The 24,840-nt window shown below is 38.9% G+C and overlaps 1 protein-coding gene across 6 annotated transcripts in view; it reads left to right on the forward strand.

Annotated features, from left to right (window-relative positions):
* Acaca (acetyl-CoA carboxylase alpha) overlaps positions 1-24,840 on the forward strand; it is a 260,615-nt gene that overhangs the window by 95,723 nt on the left and 140,052 nt on the right. For all 6 annotated transcript variants that reach the window (XM_055620098.1, XM_055620094.1, XM_055620096.1 and 3 more), the window contains 8 exons: positions 157-263; positions 2,978-3,088; positions 9,558-9,767; positions 12,039-12,209; positions 14,068-14,229; positions 14,544-14,707; positions 18,099-18,249; positions 20,003-20,106. In XM_055620098.1, coding sequence (XP_055476073.1) covers positions 157-263; positions 2,978-3,088; positions 9,558-9,767; positions 12,039-12,209; positions 14,068-14,229; positions 14,544-14,707; positions 18,099-18,249; positions 20,003-20,106 — 1,180 coding nt within the window. The remainder of the gene's footprint in view (positions 1-156; positions 264-2,977; positions 3,089-9,557; positions 9,768-12,038; positions 12,210-14,067; positions 14,230-14,543; positions 14,708-18,098; positions 18,250-20,002; positions 20,107-24,840) is intronic.

Raw genomic sequence — 24,840 nt, forward strand, 5'->3', positions numbered from 1 at the left:
ACTCAGGAAGCGGGGCAGGAGGATCTGAAGTTCAAGAGCAGGTTCCACTACTCATCAACTACCAGGCCAGTGTAGACTACATATCTTTTTTTGAGAGTGGGCAGAAAATTGACACGAACTCTCATAGGTGGACTCAGTCATTATTGTCTATTGTAGGTCTTCGTGTGGATTGGCAAGAAAATGATTTTTCGAAACGTATCTTAAATGTTCCCCAGGATCTGTATGAGAAAGGCTATGTGAAGGATGTGGATGATGGGCTAAAGGTAAGTACTCCAGGGGTGTTCAGTTCCTGTTACAAATACAGGGATTTGGAGTGTGATTCATGACCTGCTTGCAGGGACCTTCTAAGGCCAGGACAAGTATTTCTTAAGTGAAGAAGTGACTTTAAACTTAAATAATTCAGTTTTAGAGGGGACTGGTGACCTGCAGAGCATTTCCTGGGTTGTTAATTCAGTTTAAGGAGGTGCTGATTCTTCCTTTCTGCCAGCTGTTAGCATGTGAGATGTGACCAATTCACCATTCCTTTCCCCTTGTGAATCCAAAACCGCGAACATGTCAGAATGTCAGCTTTATTGTTATAGAAGTATTTACAAGAATGGGTTATGTGGGGCTGGAGAGATGGCTTAGTGGTTAAGAGCACTGCCTGTTCTTCCAGAGGACCCTGGTTCAATCCTCAGCACCCACACGGCAGTTCACAACTGTCTGTAACCCCTGTTGCAGGGCATCTGACACTCGCACACAGACATGCATGCAGGCAAAACACCAATGTACATAAAATAAAGATAAATTATTAAAAAAAAAAGAATGGGTTATGTGTATAGCAACAATGAAATTTTTAGGATGAATGCAGAGTTAGTTAAATAGGCTCCTCCCTCATGTCTGGTAACTGGCAGTGCTGAATAATGGGCTTCCCACCATAGAGACAGCGTTTATCATTCAGATCATTATATAGCTGAGACCTCACAAAGAGCATGTGTTCTGTATTGTGGGTTGATTTCAGAAGAATAGTTTGAACAAGCATGCCCAGTTTCTCCTTCAAGGAGGAGTGAATGGATGAGCCCAGAGAGGCTGATATCATTATTATTCTAATTATTATCTGTCTCTGTGAAGTGTGACCCCACCATCATTTGCTATTACCTTACAGTGTCCTCCAACTTGTTTGTCTTTCACTTGTGAACTAGTTGGAAGCCTCAGTTATGCCTCTTGGTGGATGATGTAAGAGGCATTGTAGGAAGATATACTATTTTAGTCTGGCTTGAATATTATTAATTCGGGAGAGCTAGTGATGAAACCCTTCATCAAAATGGACTCTAAACTGGGTGGTAGTGGTGGTGCATGCCTTTAATCCCAGAACTCATGAGGCAGAGGGAGCTAGGTCTCTGTGAGTCTGAGGCCAGCCTGGTCTATGGAATGAGTTCCAGGACAGCCAAGGATATACAAAGAAACCCTGTCTTGACAGCCCACCCCCTGCAAAAAAGAAAAAGAAATTGTTTCTGATAATATAGTCATTATTTTCTTTTAGCTTTGTTTTGTTTTGAGACAGTCTCATCCTGTAGCCTAGGCTAGCCTGAAACTCACAACTTACTTTAAATGGCTTGTTTTCCATAACCTTACATTAAAAAAAAAAAAAAATCTATCTTATTTCTTCTGATAACTACGTAATACTCAATGTGGTGTATGATATTTCTTAATTTAACCAAGGCTGTACTTGAGTCTATAACCAATGTAATAAGAACTTTAGAATCATTGCCTAGCCATTCTGACAGCCCGAATAACTTTTAAAAAAGACTTAAGTAGCTCACTTCATATAAGCTGACAGTTCTGGTATAACTTACATAAGATTTGGTAAGTGTGAACTTTCAAGTATCCAGAATTTTTTTCTGATTCTACTTTTTATAAAAGTAGCAAAATCTCAAAATATTATCAAAATCTGCCAGAAAACTAATTTTTAGCTTTAGGGTGAGCTGGTTTGGCATATGAAGCTATGAAGAAGAGACCCTGTCTAAAACAAAGTGGAAGCAAGAACTGCCACAGCTAAAGGTCTCAAAGATGCATGGAGACAATTTTAGAGACATGTGTATGTGTGCAGGTGCCCGTGGAGGCCAGAGGAAGTGGAGTCAGGTGTTGTGAGCCGCCCAGTGATGGTGCGGGGAATTAAGCCTGGACCCTTGGGAAGAATAGGAAGCTCTCAACCGCTGAACCAGCTTTCTAAGCTTTGACAACTACATTCTTTTTTTAACTTTTAAAAATCTGTTTGTTTTTGAGACAGGGTCTCTCTCTATAGTCCTGACTGTCTTGGAACTCACTATGTAGACCAGGTTGGCCTCAGACTTACAGAGCTCTGCCTGCTTCTGTCTCTCAAGTGCTGGCATCAGTGGCATTTGCCACCATTCCCAGCTAGTGACCATATATATATTTTTTTTCTTTCTTTCCTCTTTTTTCTCTTTCTTTAGTCCTTTCTTCTATTCTTTCTCTTCCTTCCTTCCTTCCTTCCTTCCTTCCTTCCTTCCTTCCTTCCTTCCTTCCTTCCTTCCCGTCTATTCCCCTTCCCCCTCTTTTTTCTTTTTCTTTCTTTCTTTCTTTCTTTCTTTCTTTCTTTCTTTCTTTCTTTCTTTCTTTCTTTCTTTCTTTTTCTTTTTTCTTCTTTCTCTCTCTTTCTTTCTTTCTTGTTGTTGTTTTGATGTAAGTTTTCTTTATGTAGCCCTAGTTGTCCTCAAACTTTTTTTTAGACTAGGCTAGCCTTGAACTCACAAAGATAAGCCTGCCTCTGCCTGCTGAGTGCTGGGATTAAAACCCTGTGCCACTATGCCTAGCTCTTTAATGACTGTATTTTTTTTTAAATAGAGATTTTATTTCTTTATTGAGAAACTTAAGTTTTGGGTACATTAAAACTGTTAATGATTATATTCTTAAATGGAGAAAATACCAGTTCTTTTTCTCTGCTAATATAACTCTTCTATTTTTCTTTTACTTGCAGGCAGCTGAGGAAGTCGGATATCCAGTGATGATCAAGGCCTCAGAGGGAGGAGGAGGGAAGGGAATCAGAAAGGTTAACAGTGCAGATGACTTCCCTAACCTCTTCAGACAGGTAGCGTACAAGTTGATTTGCTTGTTTGAGCTACCATGTGTATCAAAGATGAGTGATTTAACTTACATTGTAACTTAGATATTCAGAAAATGTCGAGTTTTTTATTTTATATATTTGTAATCTAAGTTTTGTCCATAGCCTTTACCTGATTATTCATAGGAGTGGAGAGAATTAATGAGATATCTAATTTAATATAAATTCTATTCAGTTATGTAATTCAAGCACTGGTTTTTCTTTTTTGTTTTGTTTTGTTTTTTCCTATGTAGAAGATAGCTCTTCTCTACATGGTATGTGCTGCTCACAGTGTCTTAACAGCAAGAAGAATTATGTTTTTACACTGTGTGCTCTTGTTTACATGTTCAAGGCTGTGGTATGGTGGGGTGACACTCCATGGTTTGCCAGATGCCACGCTCTCCAATAGGCTTTACCTTAGTTTCACACAAAGTTGGCTGGAATCCCGTGAGTTTCTATCGTGTCCTATATCCTGTTGGCCCAGCAGCCCATGCTCTCGCCTGTCCTGGGTGGCCATCACACCCTTGCACAGGAACCTCATGGTAGGCCTTCAGTGTGTGTGGTCTGGGTGCCGCAGAGAACTTATCCTTTCATTTCTCTGCCTTACCCTTGCTCTGTGTGGCCATACTGTAGGTAAGTTGTAAAAGGGAGACATAATGCTTCCTTGTTCTACCCTAAGAGTTAACTTCACATGCTTGATTTCTTTTGTTCTTCTAACGATACTCAGGAAAAGATGTGTCAGGAAAAAGAAAATCAGGCACAGCTTACCTTGTCTTGTTGCCAGTACTTCTTACATTTCATACCTCCTTTATGCCCCTACTTATCTTTTATTCGCCCCACTCCCTTTCCAAAAACCGTCCAGTGGCATATTTCTTGCTTAGTTGTCAAGAGATGAGAGGAAAAGCTGTGATTTGATAAAGAAAATTACAAAAGTATTGTCTTACTACATTTTATTTTGAATGTCAGAAGTTTAATATTACCTATTCTTTTCATTATATTACTTTTGTAAAGTTTAATTTTGTAGGTAGATTAATGCTTCATGGAGTTCAGAAAAAAGGCTTGCTGTCATAATGTATAAGCATTTTAGGGCTGGAAAGATGGCTGTTCTTCCAAAGGTCCTGAGTTCAGTTCCCAGCAACCACATGGTGTCTTACAACCATCTATAATGAGATCTGGGGCCCTCTTCTGGCCTGCAGGTGTACATGCAGGCAGAATACTGTGTACATAATAAATAAATAAAATGTTTTTAAAAAAAGCATTTTAATTAATGATAACACAAATATTTCATAACCACCTCTTAGCTTGGAATTAAGTATATGAAGACTCTAGAACACTAAGAATTTGTTTTATGAGAAAGATTTTGATTTCTAATAATGGCCAGCTGAATCAATCTTCAAGTACCTAGAATTGCTGAGTCATGGGGTTGATTTCATAGTTTAATATGAAATCATGCAGGATGTCTTAGTTTCAAGCCCTAGTACTGTATAAACCACATATGGTGGTGAATTTTCTGTGTTCTCAGCAGTGGTATAAACACTCAGGCATGTACACACACACATAAACACTTAATACACGCACAGACATAAACAGGAAGTGTAAGCGGGAGAATCAGATGAGATTGTGCATGTTCAGGGTGGTATTGTTATAGAGAGCAGAAGGATCAGAAGTTAAGGTCATTCCTAGCTTAGTCAGATATTGTAGGGGACCAAAAAGGAAAACTGGATTAGATTTTTTTTTTTTTTTAATTCTTTAGTCTGCTTTAAGAGATGGGAAACTTTTGAAGATAGTAAAGAAATATAAGACACTAGGCAGTGTCGCTCATGCCTTTAATTACAGCACTTAGGAGGCAGTGCAGGTGGATCTCTGTCAGTGCAAGGCCAAGCCCTGTCTGCAGAGTTCCAAGACAGCAAAAGCTACATAGAGAAACTCGTCATGAAAAGCCAAACTAAACCAACCAACTAGCCACCCAAACCCCAAGAATTATAAGAAGAGAAAGAAAAACTTAGAAGTGAGCCTAGGAGGTAAAGACTTTTATTTTCTAGTTCAAGGTAAAATAACTAGTTGGGCATGGTAGCTCACACATCTAACACCAGCACTCAGGAGTCTGAAACAGGAGGATATAAAAAGAGCCCCATACTCAAGGAGGAGGAATTAAAAACTACAAAACTGGTCAGGATTTTCATTTGTCTTAGAAGACCAAAAAGATAAAATTTAGACTTTAGCAATGGTTGACCAAGTAGTTTTGGAGGCCGCAAAGACTCTTATATTTTTTATTGGGATCCTGAAGGACTGTACACAGGAGAAAGAACAAAGCAGAAATAGAGCAGTCATCATAGGGACTAAATCTCAGGTTCACAACTTGATTCAGGTATTACACTTACAATTGCCCAATGCTCCTACCCATGCATAAAACTGCGTGGGTAAACAAATGCCCATCTTTTCCAGAGGAAGATCATATAGAATTTTAAATTAGTACTACTAATCTTTTTCATGTGGTATATTAAATACTGAATTAAAAGTAAGTAGGTATATAAACTGCATGATTCAAAACCAGGAACAAAAGCCAGTAAAAACAGATCCAAAGAGGAATTAGATAATAGAGCTATCAGACAAGGGCTTTATAATAACTATCCTTAATATGTTTAAGAAAATTAAAGGCAAGGCTGAGAATTTGGGCAGAGAATTAGAAATCATAAAAAAGAAACACTCTAGGACTGAAAATATAATTACTAAAATTAAGGCATCAGTATAAGAATTAAATAGCATGTTAGATAAAATTGAAGGAAGAATCAATCATTGGAAAATAGAAGAAGATTTTGACCCAAGCCCTGAGAGACCAAAAAATAAAAATAAAACAATAAAAAAACAAAAAACCCCAAAACAAACAAAAACCAGAAAAGAACAGTGCATTAGTTGCGAAGATGACCATGAAAACTCCTCTCTCTTTATACCTTTTACTGCACAGTGCAAGATCGTGTCTTTTTATCACCAAGAAGAGAAACTTCATCCTTTGGATTCCAACTGTCTGTTCGATTCATTTTGACCAAGAGAAGGCAGCAAAAATTGTGTACAAATATCGAGGCTTACATTTCAAGTGGTTGTGTAGTTTATACCTTGCCTTATTGGAGTGAGCCCTCAACTGCCACGTGAAGAATCCATTCTGCTCCACTAGAGAAAGGGCGACCCTGTGAAGCAGAGAATAATCCTTTCCGCTAAGGCCTCTGAGGTGACTGTTAGCACCATATTTGAATATGTCAGTGAGACTTTATTAGACTATCAAACCCTAGTTGAGCTGGTAGATAACAGCAGTGCACAAGTGACAAGTTTAGCAGCTAAGGCTAACTCAAAATACTGTCCCACGTCACTAGTTTGTTCTCGTTGTTGTTTTTAAGTTAACCAGAGCTGTAGGTCAGTAATAGAGTGTTTGCCTAGCATGCACTAGATCCTCTGTTCAATCCCCAGTAATGTCAAACAAACACAATAAAGGAAAACGTTTCTCAAAGCATAACTGACACAGAAATTGATAGCAAAATGTATGATGCCACCAACATGAAAAACATGTGACACTACCCTAAGAATTAGCTCATGGGTTAAATATGCTGAGAAGGCTATTAATGACATTGTAGGAATAGTGAGTACACTGAGGATGAGGTTAGAAAGTATTGTTAATGGAATTTGAAAAAAAGATTACCCATGTTCTGTAATAGTGGAACAATTGGCAAAAAAATGTTATCTGAGATAACTTAACAGATAATGCAATCTAGTGCTAGAAAGATGGCTTGGCTGTTTACAGCACGTACTGCTCTTGTAGAGTACCAGAGTTCAGTTCCTAACATTATATTTGCTGACTCATAGCTGCCTGTAATTGTAGCTCAAGGGCATATGATGTCTTCATCTGATCTCTGGCGGCACTTGGACTCTCATGTACATAGCCTCACACAGACATACATGTAATTTTACATGTAATAATAATTTTTAAAACTCAAAAAGATATTCCTGAAGTCATGAATCTGATTAAGAGGCTCTCGAAACAAAATACTGAAAGTATTTATTAATGCTGAATATCACTAACAGATGAGGGGTTGGGAATGTACCCCAGTCGGTAGCATGCTTGCTTTAGCATGCATGAGGGTCTAGGTTTGACTCCCAGCATCACATAAACTATGCATAGTTGTGCATGCCTGTAATCTCAGCACTGAAGGAAATAAAGGACAATCAAAATTTCAAAGTCATCCTCAGATACATACTGAGATTAAAGCCAGCCTGGCTACGTGATACATTGTCTCAAAAATAAAAAGGGACTGGAGAATGGCTCTGCAGTTAAGAGCACTCACTTTTCCACAGGACCTGAATTTGATTCCCAGCACTCACATGGTAGCTTACACCCCGTCCCAGAGGATCTGATGCCCCCATTTGGCCTTCTCAGGCACCAGGCACACATGTGGTGCATAGACAGAAACCCAAGGAAAACATCCATTTCTTCTCTTTGGGTAAGGGAAACCAACAACATATACTCATTTAGATTTCAAGACCACTGTGACCACTGAGTATCTTCAGTTCTCTCCATTTGAACAAAAATATCCCTTGCAGTTCTTTTTCCCAATCTCATCATTAAGTGTTGGGGTTTGGAGCAGATAATTTGTCTTTTTAGTTCTCAGGTCTTTGGATGAAGAGAATGTGCCTGAGGAGCTGCACCGAAGGGGACTCTTGTTTCTGGACATGAGTCATGAGAGCAGTGGAGGTCAAGCCTGATGACAGGATTGGATGAGACTTTGGGGGTCTTGGGAGGGGGTGAGTCTACCTTGCATGTGGGAGGTCTGTGAATTATTGTGGCCTCAGGGTGGACCATAATACATTGTTTGCAGAGATGGCCACAATAACTCCTCCCATTCCTGTATGTACACCCTTTGCAATGTGACTTTGCCATTCTTCCCATGAAGAGGTGATATATCTTTCCTCACTCCTTGAATTGTTGCCATGTTTGTGGCTTGCTTAGACTACTGTTAGCTGGCCAAAATGATGTACCTATATTGGAGCCTAGACTTTAAAAGGACATGCAGCGTCTGCCCTCACCCTCTAAGAACATTGTACTGAAGAAGCTTGGTCTATGCTGTGTACCATACTGAGGAGCCCATTGGAGGACGAGAGACCACATATAACAGAAGTGAGCACATTCCAGTTGAGGCTGTCTACACTTACCAGCCAACAGTCGCCCAAATCACCAGACTTCTGACAGAGACTTCTCGAGCCACCAGATGATAGTCACATGATTGCAAGAAGCAGAATAATGAAGTTGGGCATCATGAACAAGTTAAAGTTGACACTTTAAGCAGGCACTGTGTTTTAAAGTAGCTTATGTAGATAAAATAAGAGCTACAGCATAAAGACATGGGGTGTAGTGGTGCTCTCTCTAGTGTCATGCACTTCAGACTCAAAGATGAGGAAGACAATGAAGCAAAACAGTATTTGAAGAAATAATGGAGCAGAAGGCTGCATTTGAAGAGATAATGTCCAAGAATTTTCTCAGACTAATAAAAGCTGGCAAGTACTAAAACAAAACAAAACAGAACAAAACAAAACAAAACATCCCAAAACCCTGTGAGTCTCAAGCATGATGAATACAAGGAAAATCACATGTAAGCATCGCATTTAAGCTTATGAGTAAATCTACCACCTGCCTCCCCCAACATGCCCCGTTTAACACACCCACACACAGAAAAAGAAAAGCAGAGGCTCATACATACAATATGAAAGCTGTTGGAGCAAAAAGATTACCTGCAAAAGGCTAAGAAGATTAGTAGTTGAGTCAGGCATGGAGACACACAACTTTAATCCCTGTAGTGGAGACACAGAAGCAGGTGGATCTCACCATGGCTACACAGTGAGATCCTGTGTGGGGAGGGATGAAGAAGATGAAGAAGAAGGATGATGAACAGTTGAAATCTCTGTGGACACCCTAGGAAACAGAAAACGTTAAGATAGTTTTGAAGTGCTAACAAAAATAATTGGTAATTTAAGATTTTTGTGCCCACTGACAGTGTTTCTCACAACTGAAGGTGGAAAACTTTTGACTTAGCACCATCATATGTGGTGTAATGTAAATTAGGAAAGAATCTAGTTAGGAGCAAAGTCTACATGTGACTGTCTTGAGTAGATGGCAGTATTTTTGCCCTATTATGGGATTTGTTTATGTGTGTGTTTTCAAGTATCTTGTTTGCCCTTTTAACATACTTGATGTTTTATGTTTTTTGTAGTCATTAATTAATAGTGATAATATAACTAAGAATGCAGCATGTTAAAGATAGACAGAGGCATGGGCTATACTTTTTCTCTTCTGTAGTCCCATTGTTAACGTGGTCCCTGACATTTTTAGGTATCTGCTTATTGAAATCAAAGCAAGTTTTTAATATACAAAAATCCTTGCTACTTAAGAATCTTGTTTCCTTTTCTAATACAGGTTCAAGCTGAAGTCCCCGGTTCACCTATATTTGTAATGAGACTAGCAAAACAATCTCGCCATCTGGAGGTCCAGATTCTAGCAGATCAGTATGGCAATGCCATTTCCTTGTTTGGCCGTGACTGCTCTGTGCAGCGCAGGCATCAGAAGATCATTGAAGAGGCTCCTGCTGCTATTGCTACCCCAGCAGTGTTTGAACACATGGAACAGGTGCGTCTATTAAATGCCTTCATTTCACTCTTACACAGACACTGCCCACTCAGCCCATATATTATGGGAGTGGAAGAAGTATAAGCAGTGATTCTAGATAATGGATAAGATGTTTTTCCCTTTTTTTTGAAAAACATCTTATGTTGTTCTTTTAGGAAAATTCTTTTCTGAAAAAGTTCTTTTCTGAAAAATTCCCAGAATTTCAAACTTCACATAATCATAGAAACTATCTGCAGTGGGCAAAATCATGTCTCTGCTAGCTCATGGGGCAAATCATAGTCAGCTGCTGCAACACAGACCCATATCCCCACACCTGGGATTAAAATAAGAACTTATTCTGATATTTCTGTTTTTTTAAATTCCACAATTGTCACTACAGAAAGTCACAAATGACGCTTCTCATATTCCTCCACACACAATCTCATCACAACCCAGCACAAGAATTATTAAGAGTTAAAGTCAGTAGCTGGATGGTCATGTACCAGCTGAAATTTGAGAAAATTTTCTCTAAAAAGATGAAGAAAAGTGTCGGAGGGCCTAGAATAACCTGTGCCTCAGTCTGTTCTTGCTATCCATTTCCTGTTGTTAGTTTAGGCTGAGAACACATGTGGTTTTTTCTCTAAGGAAAACAGACTAAAGTCACTGCAGTCACTTAACTCTGCAGGATACACATATCAGATCAATAGTCTCCAGGTTACTGGAGATCTGTTACTGGAGATTTGTTCATGGGCCAGTGATCTAAAAGGGTTTTTCTTTGCCTCTTCTTATTGTATTCCCGTTATGAAATGCTAGAATGAAAGCAGGAGAGTTACTCTATAGAGAAGTGCACAATACACACCAATCATTGGCCCACAGAAGCTAACAAATCTTTCTGGGCAGGAGTTGTGCTGTCCCTGTTACATAGGAGAATACTTTCTCAGTTAGACATGGCTGTCCCTTGTTCTGCTCCTAAGACGTTAACTCCTTTGCAATAAGATGCTTGAACTGATTCTGTGCTAAGTCCTTCTCTATTCATTTTCTTAACATGTGTTTTGCATGCTGCGCACTTTTGGGGGAAGTTTCATAGCCTGATTCCTGCTAGTGCAGGATTACAAGTAGATATTACGTCACTCATTAGTCACTATATTTTGAAGGCCAGTCTTGTGGGCTGTTGAAATGTAATTTTCTCAATTATTTAATAACCTTCTAGGCTGTTTACTTCTACTCAGCTCAAGTCAGAATAATGAGGTATAACCATTTCTTTAGATATAGACTTTTATGTATCTTAGGCAAGGCTTTAGCTCTGTATGTAGCTGAGGATAATATTGAACTTTGATCCTCCTGCCTTGCCTTTACTTCTCTCAAGGTATGTGCCACCGCACCTGGTTTATGTGGTGTTAGGGATTGAACCCTTATGCATGCTAGGGAAACACTCTGTCCCTAAGCTACAGGCCTAGTCATTACAATTTTTCAGACATAGTTAATATGCAGTAAGCATTCCATTTTATAGGAAATATACTAAATATGTTGTTCTGTAACAAGGCGCTTACCTTCTAGTTTTCCCATCTGCAGTATGTCTCTTCTTGCTCTACCTTATTGCTAAACTAGCATCACATATTTTAATTTTTAAAATTTCAGCATTCCACCGGTTGAATGACCATTTTGGTTAGGATACAAGCTAAATTGCTATAATAAAAGGATCCAAAAAAATACAGTGACCCTAAGAAGATAAAAGTTTCTTTTCCATCATAGTTTGAGGAGAATTTTTTAGGGCTAATACGATACTTACAATTTTTTGTGAGACCATCTTGAGATTCACGTTCTTTATATTTTGTTTTGTCGTTATTAACTGTGTTCTCATCTACCTGGTCAAAATCTGATTTGTATGTCATACATCTCAACAGTGCCAGCTTTTGAAAATATAGTCCCTATGAGAGATTAGTCACTAGCTACCTGAGAGATTAGGAAATGTAGTCTCTAGCTGGTAGCAGTGTTTCTAAGAACACGAACATGCTGGGAATACTGGAAACCAGGAGACAACGAAGAGTTTGCCACCATGTTGGTTTTGTCTCTATGCCCATTTGTCTGATGGGAGGTTGCTTGTGGTATGATATGAAGTCACTCTTTTCTACCACCTTTTCACTGAGTTTGTCATCTATGTCTCAGGGCATTGTATAGTAATGAGAAATTTTGGTGGCTTATACAAGTGCTGGGTAGTTGGCAGTACACGTAGTTACAGTGATACAATGGCTGGACAAGTGACAGGCTCAGAGTTTCTTATCTTTCTTTAAGTGTGCAGTGAAACTTGCTAAAATGGTTGGTTATGTGAGCGCTGGGACTGTGGAGTACTTATATAGCCAGGATGGAAGCTTCTACTTTTTGGAACTGAACCCTCGGCTACAGGTTGAACATCCTTGTACAGAGATGGTGGCTGATGTCAATCTTCCTGCAGCACAACTCCAGGTGAGTCTAACTTGATCTGGACCCAAGTTAGAGTTTAGAGGATGTAGGAGTTCAGAGATTCCTGAAAGACCGATGAGAGAAAGGCACAAATACGTCAGAAGCCTCACCTGCCTTCATTTCTCATAAATATGGGTTATGTGTTATGGGTTAGTTTTCTGATGTTCAAACATAAAAAATAGTACAGTGTCTTTTAAATAGACACAGTCAATAAACTGTTTTAGAAGAAACTTTAAAATCAATCTGCTTTGGGGCTAGAGAGATGGCTTTTTGCTTTAGAGTATCGGCTGTGCTCCAGAGCACCCAGATTTGATTCCATATACCCACTTGGTGGTATACAACAGTCTGTACTTCCTGTTTCAGGGAATCTGATGTCCTCTTTTGACTTTTGCAGTCATGGCACATGGTGCACAGATATGTTTAGGCAAAACATTTATACACATATTTTTTCAATTAATAAAATTAAAAAATAATCTGCTTTGTATAGTTATTTAATTGTAGTAAACTTCATAACTTTGGTATCAGCTCCTATTTCTATTGCTAGTCCTATTTATCGAAGCAACTCTATGAGGGTGGTTGACAATATTTTACTGGACTGTAGTAGCAAACATTTTTAATATAGTTTATAAAGTAGTAGCTATTAATTCTATTGTCTTCTTTCAGCCTGGGGAAACAAATAGTATGGTAAACAGTAAAAGTAAATGATAAGATTTGATATTGTTTTTTTACCTGCTTTATTTCTAGTCTGGGCTGGTTTACCCCTCTTAGGCGACCTGATGGTCCCTGCTCTCTGGAGGGACTGTCTTGATGCTGAACTTAGTGTGCACATTAATCAGCTAATCTCAAGCAGTCTTCTTACCTCAGCGTCCCAAGTAGCTTGGCCTGTGAGTGCATGACAAAGAGCCTAGCTGCTAATCTTATCTGGCCTAGTTTGGGCTTATAATGAACACCTGGAAGGCTCCCGTTAAAAACTAAAGACTTTTTGTGGGTTTCTTTACATTTTTTTTTAAACATTTACTTAGGTGGAAGGGTGTTCCTGTGCCACAGCATGTGTTTGGAAGATAGAGGTTACCTTTTGGGAGTTGTTTCTCCTTTTTTCACCATGGGTTCTAGAGATTAAATTCCTATTATTGGCCTTGGCAGTGAGCGACTTTATTTGCTGAGCCATCTGACTGGCTCTTATTGGTATATATTAATTTCATAAAGCAACAGGCTTCTTCAGGAGTGCTAGCACATGCCTTTAATTCCAGCACTCTAGAGGCAGAGGCAGACAGACCTTTGTGAGTTTGAGGTCAGCCCAGACTGCATAACAAGTTCTAGGCCAGCCAGGGCTACGTAGTAGGACCTTGTCTCAAAACAAACAAACAAACAAACAAACAAGGGTTCATTATGATGTTTTTGTATATGTTGATCATATCCCTCCTCACTTACGTTTTCTTGTCCTTCTTTTGTAGGAGTGGATACTGGCAAGGATTAAAGGTTTACTTAATTTTTTCAGTGGTTTGCAGCCTCAAGAGACAACTCTGTTGTTGTTAAGGCTTTTTACCTATCTGAACTTCTTGATGGAGTATTGACTTAGATAATTTTAATCTCATCCCTCCATGAAGAAATAACAGCAGAAGAAAAAGTCTGTTGCATTAGGAATTTGCATACACGTTAGGAAAGGGGAATGATCCTAGCAAATAACTTTTAGCACTGCATTCTGTTTTTTATAACTTAGATAACTTTAGAATACAGATTACAAAAGTAGAATGTTTCAGTAATAACTCCAAAATATGCAAAGACTCTTAGGTATCTTGATAGCTTCCATCTGTTAAGAAAAGGGACTATGGAAAATGACATGTGTTTTGTTACCTTTCAGATTGCCATGGGGATCCCTCTATTTAGGATCAAGGATATTCGTATGATGTATGGGGTATCTCCTTGGGGAGATGCTCCCATTGATTTTGAAAATTCTGCTCATGTTCCTTGCCCAAGGGGCCATGTAATTGCTGCTCGGATCACCAGTGAGAACCCAGATGAGGTAGGTAACCCTTCACTTAAAAGGTCTAATTTTAAGACAAGGGTCTGAGGACATGCTTTTGAAAAGTCTTTGGACTTGGTTTTGAAGGAAAATTCATAGAAGGTTCTGGGAGCAGATCCATGATGGTTGCTGACTGACCATTTAATTTCACTTAAGTCATTCAGGAAGCATCTGTGGGAGTATAGCACTGGGCCTTGGCTTGTGTGGTTTTTTTGGTCAGCTGTGCTTGATGAACCCAAACTTGAACACTGAATATCAGTATTCCTTTCCTTGGAAGTACAGTGTAGTCTCTTTTGTTCTTCATTGTCTAACAGGGGTTTAAGCCCAGCTCTGGAACCGTTCAGGAACTTAATTTCCGCAGCAATAAGAACGTCTGGGGTTATTTCAGTGTTGCTGCTGCTGGGGGACTTCATGAATTTGCCGACTCTCAATTTGGTCACTGCTTTTCTTGGGGAGAAAACAGAGAAGAAGCCATTTCGTGAGTATAATAGTATTTGATTCCATTTTGCTTAATAATATTGGCTAATCCTTGGTGAAGTTATGACCATCCTTTATGTGCTGTGAAAATGCTGCTGTGGAGAACATGCTTGAAGGAATAGTTCTTAGTTTGTACTTGAATTCATATTGTGTTCCATTCTGTAGTACTTGTTAGATGGTTTGTTTGTTTGTTTGTTTGTTTGTTTGTTTTTTGCTTCTCGTGAATCTTTGCAAGATTTTTGCTTTATATTTTTATTTTTCTTTCTTTCTTGAAAGTGAAGTCATTTGCTTTAATGTTAGGGGGTTTTTGTTTGTTTTTGTTTTTACAGCAAGGTAGTATTGCTGGGGAGAGGTAGATTCTTGACTATGAATTTAGTGTTAGTTAAGTTGTAGATAAGGGTCTCTATCTGTCATCAGAATAACGTAAAGTGCTTCTTAGGTACTTTGAGTTCTCCCAGAGCCTCACCATATAGCTGTGAGCAACTTGTAGTCATTAAAATTTCCAATTCGCTCGGTAAAATTTGTGGGTTTTGTGTGTGTGTGTGTTTGTGCATATATCTGTCTATCTCTGTATGTATATTTGTACATAATGGTGTACCACATATATGCATGATATATATACGCCTTGTGGAATCAAGTTCTGTGGCATTTGAATCATCTCACAATCTTAACCATTTTTTATTTCTGGTGATAATCATTTAAAGTATGCCGTCTTAGCATTTTCAGATATTCAGTGTTATTAACCATAATCGCCATGATGTCTTGACATTTAAAGTAATAAAATCTTACTCGATTTATGAAAAGAGAATAAAGTAATTATCAAAATTATTGTATATGAGACTTTTTGTATTATGAAGCATGTAATAGTTTACACAAATAGAAATGGCATATTAAATATTATTATTCTGTTAATAATAAATATCACATTATAGTAGTTTTTCTTACATAAAAAATAGGGCTTTAGGTAGTCATTTTGTATATGTTTTAAAATATCTGTCCCAGATTGAAATTTTAGTTCATCTGCCTCTTTCTGTCTTTCTTCCCTGCTTTTCCTTTCTCTCACCCTCTCCCATTGCCACTTCCTTCTTTCTTTCCATGCCTCTTCCTTGCTTCCTTTCTGCTTTTCTTTGTGGTGTTATAGATTGAACCCAGGACCTTATCTGTGCTTTGACACTGAGCTACTTCCAAACTTTTTTTTCTGTTTCAGTTAAAGTTTTAATGATGTTTTGCCTATGCCACAGATTTAATAATATTTCTTTAACCTTTGAACCATACACATAGTGGGTACTCCCTTAGCATTTGCCAATATAAAGAGGTTTGTTGTTGTTGTTAGAATTTTTTTTAATTTTAGATGTATGAGTGTTTTCCCTGCATGTATGTATGTGAGCCACATGCACAGTAGTGTCTACAGAGGTCAGAAGAGGGGGTCAGATCCCCTGGAAGTAGAGTTACAAATTCTTGTGTGCTACCATATAGGTGCTGACATTTCAACTCTGGTCCTTTGCAAGAGCAGCTAGTACTCTTAACTGCTGAACCTCTCCAGTCCAATTCTTAATTTTATAGCAAAGTTTTCAAAAGTGAGAAAGTCTCATTATTTCTCTGCATTGTACTTTTTACTTCTTTATGTTTATTCAAGACTGTATGTGAAAATTCTCAAAATTATAGCAGTGCTACCAGAAAAAAATGTATAAAGTTGCTTTTCACTACCTTATACTGTTTAAGTAAGGGGTGTGTGTGTGTGTGTGTGTGTGTGTGTGTGTACGGCCTGCAGGAGTCAGTTCTTCCACCATGTGGGTTTTGGGAACTGAACTATGGTAATCAGGTGGTGAGTGCCTTTCCCTGTTAAGCCAGCTTGGCGGCCTGTAGTTGAAGTTTTATGTGGCTGCTCCTTCTAACTGGGACGTGAATGAATGTTTTAAACAGTCCTCCTTCACTTTCCCTGTCTCACTTATGTTCCCAGGCTGGCCTCTATTGGCATTTTTGTTTCAGTCTTGATTAAGCCAACCACTGTATTTCTTCTATAGGGCATGTCCAAAGCCTTGGTCAGAATTCTCACTTCTTATCTCTGATCTGCTCTGTATATTTCTCTACAGAGGAAAGCAAACTAGGTCATCTTTTAGCATATTGGAATACTCTCTGCAATATATTTACTTCCTGATACTGTGACAAAGTTCTTCCAGCTCAGAGCTTTCTTTGTTGCAACTAGTCTGTACTCTTCGCTTGGCCTTTAGATCTTATTCTCTGTAATAGTCTTAGCCCACACATCCAACACCGTTTCTCATAATGTAAATACCATAAAACCAGAAACATAGCTGTGTTGTTTCCACCATATCTCCTGATTTAGAAGCACATAGTTCATACATTCCCTTTCTATCAGCCTTCAGCAAATGTTTGCTGAAAGGCAGATTTGCCTCTCTCACTGTCTTCAAATCCTTGGTTCCAGTCACACTGTTTCCTGAACATAGCACTAATTTTCTTCTTGGCCCTGTTTTATTCTTTCTTCTCTCCAGTCATTTATAAATTAACTATAGTCAGCAGATACCATAATGCTGGCCCTGAAGTACAGTAAAGACCAAAAAGAGTCTGTGTCCTTATAGTACTATATAATCCAGAGAAAGAAAAGCAATTAAAATATAGTGTAGTGCGCAACTAGGATCACATTGGGATTATAGATGGGCATTCTAGTGGGGGTGGCAATGGCAGTACATGCCGTTAATCCTAACACTCAGGCAGGGGGAATCTCTGTGAGTTCAAGACCAGCCTGGTCTATAAAGCAAGTCCAAAACAACCTGGGCTCTATTACACAGCAAAATCCTGTCTTGAAAAAAGACAGAAAGAAAGAGAGAGAGAGAAAGAGAAGAGAGAAAAAGAATAAAGAAAAAAGAAAAGAAAGAAGAAGAAAGCAAACAGGTATTACAGAAATGTGGAGCTGTGTCAACCAGCTCCAGTATGTTACTTTTTTGAGGGCCGTGGGTAGAGAAACCTTGTCAAAATTTACTAAATTATAGCCTTTAAGTATGTTTTATTGCATGTAAATTAATAAAAGAAGATGTGAGGATGTGGAAAATTAGTTCCCCGATCCTAATTCGTCAGCAATAAATGACTAGAACAATGAAAATGAAAAAATGAAATCTGAGAGTGGGTCTGTCTGTACTCTTTATGGTTAATTGTTTCCTACTTCCTAATATGCTTTTCTGACTTCTTGGACGCTGTCCTATCTGGAGCATGTGAAATGAACAGACTTACATCTATGCTCTCATCTGTTCTTGGAACTGTCTGTCTTTTTTCTGCCGAGACTTCAAAAAAAATGAAACAATTCTTTCAAATGATTGGGAAAGACTAAAATATTTGTTGCTGTAACAATTTTTTTTTCTTCCTGATCTTCCCTGTAGAAATATGGTGGTGGCATTGAAGGAGCTGTCTATTCGGGGTGACTTTAGAACTACAGTAGAATACCTGATCAAACTGCTGGAGACAGAAAGCTTTCAGTTGAATAGAATCGACACTGGCTGGCTGGACAGACTGATTGCAGAAAAAGTGCAGGTGTGTATTTCTCCTCTTGCATACATGGCCTTTGGGATTAGATTTTTATAGCCTTGTATTATCATCAGTTCCTGTTATCAGATGAGATTTGATTCTAATGTAAATGGCTCCTTATTACCTGGAAAAAAATCTAGGATTCAGATTGGTTTTTACGCTTTATACGTTCTTGTGCCAGCAGGGAATATAGCTTTTTCGGTAGAATGCTCATCCACCTATCATTCACAAGTCTAAAGAGAGTGCTTGTACCTTTTTGACAGTCTTTGTAGGGGAGGAGCAAGCCATGTGGAGGTCAGAGAACTACGTGTGGGAGTCAGTTTTTCCTCAAAACATGGATTCAGGGATTGAACTCAGGCTGGAGGCAAGTGCCCTTACCCTTCTGAGTTATCCTGCTGGCTCCATTTTTTTTTTTTTTTAAACTTTGGTTAAATTACTAGATTTAGCTAAAAGTCAACATTTTTTTTTCTTCAATTTTTTTCAAGACAGGATTTCTCTGTTAACAAGAGCCTCTGGCTCTTGGACTCACTTTGTAGACCAGGCTGTCCTCAAACCCACAGCGGTCCTCCTGCCTCTGCCTCACAAGCAGTGGGATCAAAGACGTGCACCACTGAGCCTGGCTCATTAAAGTTTGTTTTTGAGCTAGTTTTTTATTTGCTCAGTGAAATTTTTACTGAAAGTAGAAGGAAAATTATCTCTTTAAATCTCTTCAAATTCTAAAGGTAAATATATGGCTTTTTATTTATTTTTTTAATATTTATAAATTTACCATCAAAAAACTTGCAGTTAAAAATCACCATACATGGGCTGGAGAGATGGCTCAGAGGTTAAGAACACTGGCTGTTCTTCCAAAGGTCCTGAGTTCAACTCCCAGCAACCACATGGTGGCTGATAACCATGTGTAGTGCAGTCTAGTGCTCTCTTCTGGTGTGTATGCACACATGCAGGTAGAATACTGTTTGAATAAATAATAAACAAATAAATCATAAAACCAAAAAAAAAAAAAAACCATCACCATATATGACAATTAACCAGACCCAAAGTTTATACAGCTCAGTGAACTTCTAGACAGTTAGAATAGCCATTGTAAAGCTGTGGAATTTCACACTGGGTTTTAGGTTTTAACTACAGATATATTTTTTATGTATTTGTCCACTAACAATAAAGAAAGGAAGGGGTGGGGAGAAGGAAGGTTGGTTGGTTAATTTCAGAGTTAGAACCAGAACAATTGGCTGTGTGTCCTCGTGAATAACTTGTATCCATTGTGTGCACTCGCCATTTCTTACTGTTTCTTAAGGTCTCATGGGAGTTGGAAAGATGCCTTGGCTGTTGAGAGCACTTGCTGCTCTTCCTGAGAAACTGAGTTCAGATCTCAGTATCCACATGGTGGATACTCATAGTCACCTATAACTCCAGTTCTAGGGGACATGATGCTTCCCTCTGACCTCCAGAGGCACCAGACATAAGCATGGTGCGCTTACATACATGCAGGCAAATGAAATACGTAAAATAAACGTGGCTTCAGCTTCACTGTGTAGTCAAGGATGATCTTTGAACTCCTGATATTTTTTTTTTTTCTCATTTTTTTCACCTCCACCTCCTAGGTGCTGGGATTACAGGTGTATACCCCTGTGCTTGACTTAAAAATCAGTGTGGAAATAAGAATGTTTCTTGATTTTAGTTTTTGATTTTGATTTTGATTTTGTTTGAGTGGCTGGGTCATGTGAGCACACTTTTGATCGGTCTTCTGTTCTTTTAGGCAGAACGCCCCGATACCATGTTGGGAGTTGTGTGTGGGGCTCTCCACGTGGCAGATGTGAGCCTGAGGAACAGCATCTCTAATTTCCTTCACTCCTTAGAGAGGTAGGCTTTGCTCTTGCGTCTGTGCCCGCCAAACAGTGGTGGAGTACAGGACCACAGCTCAAAGGCCCATTTGTTTTTCTGCAACTTCCTGGCACTTTATGAACTGATGGCAAACTAAAGAGGGATGGCTGGGGATGCGGAGTAGAATAGGTCACCTTTTTTGTGTATGTATGTCTTATGTATGTGTTCATGTGAGTATGTGCATGTGTACCTACATGTGTAAACGTGATTGGAAGCCAAAGTTTAACATTTTAGGTGTCTTTCTTGATTGCACTTTATTTTTATAGGTTTTGTTGTTTGGCTGGTTTTTGATTTGTTCGTTCATTTGTTTGTGTTTCTGTCTTTGTTTGTTTGTTTGTTTGTTTATTTATTTATTTTTGAGACAGAGTCTCTCTATGTAGCCCTGGCTGTATTGGAACTCTCCTTGTATACCATACTGGCCTCAAACTCACAGAGATCCACCTGCCTCTGCCTCCTGAGTGAAGGGATTAAAGGCATGTGCTACCACGTCTGGCTTCACCTTAATTTTTAGAGACAGTCTCTCACCTGGAGCTTGCTGATTCAGCTAGATTTACTAGCCAGGGAACTTCTAGATATAACCACCCCAATCTCCCCCACAATCATCACCACAGTGCTAGAGTTACAGACACATGTCACTGTGCCCTGCTTTTCCACAGATGCTGGGAATAAGAACCCAAATCCTCATGCTTTTGTGGCAGGAACATTACCTACTGAGCCATCTCCTCAGCTCCAGGGTTAATTTTAGTCTTTTAAACACTGAAATTCATTGCAACAAACATGCTTTCCTGAGCAGAGTGCCTCAGACCGTGGTGATAAAATCCAGCATTTCTTTCTACCATCAAACCAGAAATATTTCCCGTGTTAACCACACCACATTTCAGGAGGCTGAAATTGAGGCTGGTATTCAGGCTGACCTCAAAGGGCTTTCAAATAGAGGGGTCAGGCATGTATGAAGCAAAACTAATTTTGTATGTTGATTCCAGAGGCTAAGCCCTGCCCAAGTCCCTGCGGGAATGGTCCAGAGGGCTAATCCCATCCAAGCATTTTAACCACAGGCACTTTATTTCCTTCTGTGTTATTAGACTTATATCAGCACCCTTTCAAAGTATCTGAAAGGAAGAAAAGAAGCAAATTTTTGAAAATTGAACTGAGGTTTCAAGCCCTGTGATAAACATCTCACTATGTTATTCTCATGCACTAAAACCTTCAGCAGCTTGTATTTCCTTTCTGACCCATGTCTAAATCCATAGGTATGACTTTCAACTCCCTTAACACTTTGGCCCATCACCCATCTATTCTTTCTCATTTCCACTCAACATGTATCTCTAACCTAGTTAAATGGATTCCCTATGCATGTAAAAATGCAATAACAAGGGCTGGACAGATGGCTCAGTGGCTCAGAGCACTGGCTGCTCTTCCAGAGGTCCTGAGTTCAATTCCCAGCACCCACATGATGGCTCACGACCATCTGTAATGGGATCTGCTGCCCTCTTCTGATCTGCATGAAGACAAAGTGCCTATATACATAAAGGAATAAATATATTTTAAAAAAAAAATGCAATAACAAACCCTTTGGTTTTTTTGTGATTTGTTGTTTTGAGACAGTCTCATTGTAATATCACAGGTTGGCATTAAACCCAGGCTGGCTTCTAACTCACAGTGCACTTGCCTCAGCCTCCAGAGTACTGGCATTCTAGATATATCAACCCATTGAAGGCTAATGTTCTTTAAAACAAACAAACAAAAAAACCTTGTATGTGTTTATAAATGCCCACATATGTGTGGATGCCTGTAGAGGCCAGAAGATGCTGCTGGATTCCCTGGTGCTGGATTAAAAGCCGGTTGTGAACCACTTCATGTGAGTTCTAGGCACTGAACTCAGGTCTTCAGGAAAAACAGCAAGTGTTTACTTAGTGCTAAGCCATCTCACCAGCTCCTACATTCCATTTTAAATTCATTTAAAAACCTGTAGTTTGAAACGATGTGTTTCTTGGGGGGAAATATTTTGGAACAGTCTCATTCAGGTTGTCCTCACTGTGTTGTGTGGCTGAGGCTGACCTTAAACTCACAGTACTCCTGCTATACCTCTCAAGTGCTTGGATTACAGGCACATGTCACAGTACATGGCCTAAGTTTGAACTTTTTTCTCTTTTGAGAAGAGTCTTACTGTGTAGCCCTATTTGGCCTGGAACTCACTCTGGAGACCAGGCTAGCCTTGAGCTCACACAGCTCTGCCTGCTTCTGCCTCTAGAGCACTGGGATTAAAGGTGTGCACCCTCATGCCCTGCCGCATAACTTGGCTTTTATTAGTTCTGTGACCAGTACAGACAACGTACATACTCTTTGTTCACATCTACTGGCTGTTAGTAACTCAACTACCCTGTCTTCAGAACTCTTTTGTTTGTTTGTTTGTTTGTTTGTTTGTTTGTTTGTTTGTTAATTTTTCAAAGTCTGACTTAAATTGTTTGTGACATTATCTGGGCCTCAAACGGATAGCAGTCATCCTACGTCAGCTGCTGCTTTGTCGTCATCTTCGTCTCCTTTTATTGATTGTTTGTGAATTTCACTTCATGCACCCCTATCCCAGTTATTTCCCAGTCTTTCTGTGTCTGCCCTCCACCACTAAAACCTCTCCTCCAAAAGAAAATAAAAAATAATTCTAAAAAAATCTTGCCACGGAAGCTGTAAAATGTCATGTTGTACCCTATAGTATACCTGTTTTCCCAAACAGATTTACTTGCAAATGTTCATTGCAATGAGCCCATTCAAATGTTCATTGCAATGAGCCCATTGTTCTGGTTTGAGGGTCTGGGCCTGGTTGGTAACTGAGTTGGTCAACCCACCAGTTCTCCCAAACCCACGCCATCAGGACCAGTTCTACTTCAGTTCCTTAAATGTTAGGACTGTGTTAATAAAGCACTAAGCCTAGCAAGTTTACTTTAAAGAACAAGGAATAGATTCACATGTTCTATATTTTAAAAAGATGCATAGTGGAAAAATGTCTATTTATCTGCTTCTTGATACCCAGTGTGCTTTCCCTATAGCCAATCCATATTCCTAGTTTCTTCTGTAATCTTCTGGAAATATTTTAACTTACATAAACATTTGATGTTTATTTCTTACCTTTTACTTTTATTATTATTGTTATTATTAATATATTTTTTTCTTTTGGTTTTGTTTTTTGAGACAGGGTTTCTCTGTGTAACAGAGCCCTGGCTGTCCTGGAATTTGCTTTGTAGACCAGGCTGTCTTCACAGAACCCTGCCTTAGCCTACCAAATGCTGGGATTAAAGGCATGTGCCACCACACCCAGCTTCCTCTTGCTTTTTTTAGCCTAATTTTTTTTCTTAGTGATTTAAAATTTTTAATTAAATATAATAATTTTTATACCCTCTCAGGTTCATGCTCTCTTTTCTCGGTTATTACTGTGGCATATATTTGTGCGTAAGTTAGAGCCTGCTAAGCCTGTTAGTTAACTTTCCTTCACTTTGCTTTTTTCACTTAATGGTATATTTTACTGTTTCATATCAGTGTGTGAAAAGCTTTGTCTTCCTTTTTATGACTATAAAATTTTGTATATGTTTGAGAAGATGGTTAACATGACTGATCAGCAGGGAAATGCGTTTCAGGACCTCTATAAATTAACACCTTATTCTGATGCCTGCTGTCAAGAACCAGAAAATAACAAGTTTTGGTGAGGATATGGAGAAAATGGGATCCCCATGCACTGTTGGTGGGAATGTAAAATGGTGCAGCCACTATAGTAGACAGTATTAAAATTCCTCAGAAAATTCAGAATCAAATTGTTGTGTGGTCCAGCTATAATAGTTCTGGATATACCAAAAGAAGTGAACGCTGACTCTCAAAGAGATGCTTATATTTTCATGGCAATGTTGTTATCATACTAACTACAAAGTAGGAACAGCTCGTATATTCATTCATGAATAGGATAAACAGATAGTTGTAGGCATATACACATCAAAGGCTATTGTCAAACCTCAGAGAGGAAGGACATTCAAACACAGGATAAAACATAGAGGAATTTTGAGGTTTAGGCTAAGAGAAATAATCCAGCCACAAAAAAGATAAACTGTATGGTTTTACTATCAAGTGGTATCATGGATAGTCATATTCCTAGGAACAGAAAGATGCTTATGTAAATGTAGTTACTGTTCTAATAGAGTGCTATTCTTTGCTAAATAAAAACATTCTATTTTTTAAAAAGATTTATTATTTATGCAGCACTCTACCTGCATGTACACCTGCACACCAGAAGAGGGCACCAAATCCCATTATAGATAGTTGTGAGCCACCATGTGGTTGCTGGGAATTGAACTCAGGACCTTTGGAAGAACAGCCAATGCTCTCTTAACCTCTGAGGCATCTCTCCAGACCATAAAAACATTCTAAAGAAAAATAGTCGAACAGTGGTGTGACTTAACACTATACTACTATGCATATAAAATGATTAAGATAGTTTATGTGTCTTTGTATGGCTTCCAGCAGCTTGAACCTGACTGGGCCTTGAGGGAATGAAGAAAAGACAAATAGACAGATACATGGTTAGAGAACTAGCTGGAGTCAGGTGGACTGAGCTCTCTGATGATGAGGCTACAACACCCCGGAAGCTCAGCATGTTCATTATACACAGTTGGACAGAGAGGTGGGTTATTGCACACAGCTGAACAAGGAACAGGGTTATTACACACAGAT

This window comes from Psammomys obesus, unplaced genomic scaffold, assembly GCF_907164565.1.
Source record: "Psammomys obesus unplaced genomic scaffold, mPsaObe1.curated_primary_1811, whole genome shotgun sequence".
Classification (NCBI taxonomy): Eukaryota; Metazoa; Chordata; class Mammalia; order Rodentia; family Muridae; genus Psammomys; species Psammomys obesus.